Source organism: Athene cunicularia (genome assembly GCF_003259725.1).
Source record: "Athene cunicularia isolate RWA chromosome 3 unlocalized genomic scaffold, athCun1 chr3_part1, whole genome shotgun sequence".
NCBI lineage: Eukaryota > Metazoa > Chordata > Aves > Strigiformes > Strigidae > Athene > Athene cunicularia.
In genome coordinates, this window is record NW_020799097.1 from 111,611,508 (window position 1) to 111,615,346 (window position 3,839).

The 3,839-nt window shown below is 50.0% G+C and overlaps 1 protein-coding gene across 2 annotated transcripts in view; it reads left to right on the forward strand.

Annotated features, from left to right (window-relative positions):
• Positions 1 to 1,841: 1,841 nt before the first annotated feature.
• The window catches only part of NAPB (NSF attachment protein beta), an 8,403-nt gene continuing 6,405 nt past the window's right edge, over positions 1,842 to 3,839 (forward strand). For both annotated transcript variants that reach the window (XM_026844938.1, XM_026844937.1), the window contains exons 1-2: positions 1,842 to 2,025; positions 2,690 to 2,806. In XM_026844938.1, the coding sequence (XP_026700739.1) occupies positions 1,857 to 2,025; positions 2,690 to 2,806 (286 nt within the window). In that variant the 5' untranslated portion in view covers positions 1,842 to 1,856. The remainder of the gene's footprint in view (positions 2,026 to 2,689; positions 2,807 to 3,839) is intronic.

The window sequence follows — 3,839 nt, forward strand, 5'->3', positions numbered from 1 at the left end:
CCCCTACCCCCGGTCAACCCGCCGTGAGGGGGGTGTCCCCAGGTCTGGCTCCACGGCGGCTGCGCTCATCCCAGCTTTATCCCGGTGGGGACTCGCCGCTGATAATCCTCTTGCAGCCGTGGCGTTGTCGGGGTTCACCCAGGCCTCTCCCCTTATCCCGGGGAGCATCCTCTCCCTTGCTGGGCAGCAACACCCAAGGACTCTGCTCGGGGCTGCTGCGAACAGTGTCAGGGTGAGGCTTAAAGCCGCCTTGAGGCTTTTTGCAGCTCTGGGGAAGCATTTGGACCAGCCTCGGGGGTTTTACGGATGATTTTCTGGCCAAGGGAGCCGCAGCACTGAGCCCTTGTCGTGGGGCACAGATTCTCTGGAGGGATGGGGTTGCTAGGGGGGAGTGATACCCCCGGAAAATGTTAGAGCTTCCTTTTCACTGGGTCTTTTTGTTCAAAAGTAGGTAGTTCTGGGGGTGCAAGATCTGTGGCTGGAAGTGTTTTGAAAAACTGGCTGGTTTGGCTCAATCTTGGCTTTTTTTAAAAAAAAATTATTTTAGGAAAAGAGCATTTACAGTGTGATGCTCCCGTGGAGCATCAGTAGCTGGAAAAATATAGCAGCCCTAAAAGCAGAAGTTTTAAAAATAAATTCCTCCTTGGCCTCCAGCAGATTAATCGGGCAGGGCATGCTCCAGGGGCATAATCTGGTCAGCAAATTGCCAAAAATCCTTTGAGTAAACCGGCAGGAATTTTGAGAAGCAAATTTCTCATTTTCTCGGGCTAAAAATAGATGAAAAAAAAATCACTTTTAAAATGGAAGAAAAGGTGGTGAGTGACTTTGCTCTTGGCATCCCCCTGGTGAAACAGTGTGCCCAGGCCGCTGAGTGCCTGGCCAAAAGTATTATCGACAGCTGGGCTTTTTCCTGAAGAGCTCCATTTGCTTGCACAAGTGCTTTTCTTTTTTATTTTTTTAAGACTAAAAAGCTGAAAACCACTTGGTTTTGGATGCCTTGGAGGGTATAGCATTACCTCGCTCCACCTCCTTTGGCTTTAGTGCATGCAAAAGGTGGCTTTCAAGGGTGAGGAGTGGTCCAAAAAACTCGCCTGTGCTTAGAAATTGAAAGTGGTTGTCTGCCAGAAGAAGGAAGGGAAAAAAAAATGGCAGTAATAAATGTCACCTCCAGCGCTGCAGCCCTTTCCGGGGTCAACACAACTGTGTGCTGCAGAGGGCAGTACGGAGCTTGTGGGAGTAAATCCATGAAAAAATCTGCATTTCATGAACAAAATTACTTAAGATAAATTAATCATCTGGTACAGGGAGCCCAGTTATGCTACCTAAACCTCATCAGTTAGGCTTGCGTTGAGCTGTCTAGCGTCTCTTAAATTTTGATTTGCTTTATGTTTTCTAAATTATACAGTAGTTTGTCATGTCCTAGAGTTTGCTTTTTGCAGGTGTTTTTGCTGAGTGTCTCGTGAGACTCTTACGAGCCCAGCTGCTCCTGCCCAGAAAGGAGGGACTGAACTCAAGGAGCAGGTGGGGGCTTGCTCCAGACTCTTAAAGAAGGTGCAAAAACTCTGAGCTGCCATTTCAGGAGTGGGTTTTGTCTGCTTTCTTGTCCTTGCTTTATGCAGTGGAAAACTCTGCCTCCCCCTTCTAGCAAGGGATTGCTTACTGGGTGCCTGCCAGCTCCCTGTTCACAGCAGGACTTAGGGGACCCTGTGAGGCACTAACTGAATTTCTCCCCACCTTCACTGTGTGGGGCTGCCAGTCCCCCAAATCCAGCTTTCCCCTCTCTGAGCAGCATGATTCTCACCCCATGTTTCAAAATTAGAGATATCAGGTCCGGAGGGACCACGTTGCCTGAGCACATGGGATTACAACACGCCAAGCCTTATTTCAGCTCTCAGCCCCCGATCCGTTCCAGTGTCACATCAGGGGCTCTCTCGCTGCATTTCAGGGGCAACACCAGAGTGGAGGAAGCCTGTGAAATGTACACCAGGGCTGCCAACATGTTCAAGATCGCCAAAAACTGGAGCGGTGAGTACAGGCCCCAGTCGGGGAGTGGGGGGCTGCGTAGAGGTTTGCTGATGTGACCCACGGGTACCCAAGCGTCTTCCTGCAAGTTATTGCAGTGGAGTTTTACATCCCAGGCTGTTTCCATGGGGATGGTCCCTATGGCGATGCAGTTTTCTCTGCTTTGCCCGGCCCTGCGATGTTTTCAATATTGAGAGGGTGGGAAAAGGGGGGTGACCTGAATGTTCCTGGTGCTAAATGAGCTGGGGTGCCGTTTACCATTTTAGACTGAAAGCTTGTAATTCTGTGGAAGAGCTTGCTGAAGGAGCACTGCCCTGGGTTTGCTCTTCAGCAAGGAAATACCTTTGGGGTGGGGTGTCAAACTCAATGGATTTTGAGGTCCAAGGGATCCCTCTTGCTGATCCGGTAGCTGCAGGGTGCAGTCAGCAGTGAGGATGAACCCACATGGCCAAGAGTGAGCGTGTGTGGGGGATGTCCCTGCTGCTCCCTGTGGGGCCAGGCTCGATCCCCGGCCAAACGAGCAGCATCTGGACGCAGACAGTTTAGGGGTGTTGCATCTCTTGACGTCTGGGGCCTGGGAAGCGACGCGTACTTTGCCACTTTGTGGTGACCCTGCTCGTTCCTGGGTTGGAGGGGTACATGGGGTCGGTGTGCGCTTCTCTCCCAGCCGCAGGAAACGCGTTTTGTCAGGCGGCCAAGCTGCACATGCAGCTGCAGAGCAAACACGACTCAGCCACCAGCTTCGTGGATGCCGGGAACGCCTACAAAAAAGCAGACCCACAAGGTAAGGGGAGCAAAATCTGGGACTGCGTCTTGCAAAGCGGCAGAGGAGGTGGCATGCTGAGGCTTTCAGTAGTCACTGGCTCCTCGGGGCTGTGGATCCTCGGTGTGGGCTACTTAAAAGCCATAATAACACTAGCTTGTCTGCTTCTCCAGAATAGGCTTTTGGATGATGTGAGCTAGTCCATGTTGTCTTGGTGTGAATCGACACGTGTAGGGGGGTCATCTCTAGGTGATCCCTGGCACTTTGGCTCACATGCAATGTGTTGGCTTTGAAGCACTTTCCCTTAGTAGTGTCCTTCCTGGTTTAGCTTGGCTTTGGAGAAGTACTTTGTAAGGAATACTTAAGGCAGGTCTTGGGTTTGGATCACAGTGGGGACCCCTGCCCTTAGCTCTAGCCCATTCCCAGGGGTTTCCCTGGGGCAGAGGTGAGGTGGGGGGAAAATGGACTGGCCTTTGATGGAATGAGGATAAAGGATCTGGATTCTTTATATCTGGTTGTAAAGAGCATGGTTGTGGTTTTCTGGAAGACCTTTGATTCCCCATACCCTGGCTGTTTGGAAACACACTAGCCAACCCATCAGTATTACCCATGCTTTCCTGTCCAGGGGAGTGAAGAAACTTAACTCAGAGATAATACTGTTTTATAATTGTAAACCACCCAAATTTCCTAGAAAATGGCAGACCTTGCGTGTTCATAACATTGGAATTTTGCCCTGTTTGAGGACACAGCCTGACAAACCCAGTGTTTGAGTTGTTTGTATTTTGCCCCTCCTAATTTTTGACTGTTACGTTTCATCATTGGAGTTTTTTCCCAGGCGAAGCAGCGGGTTGTTGGTGGGATGGGGTGTTTGGACTGGGTGAATTTGGATTCATCTGCAGGTGCAAAAATACTGGGGACATTACATCCGTAGGTCTTAGGAGTTGAAAAATGTTATGTCTGTTGTTCCAGCTATACATAACTGTGTGAGTAGATTGTTATTTGAGAAGCTGGTGTGCGGTCTGATGAAGAGTAATGTTCCTGAGTTCTGATTTTT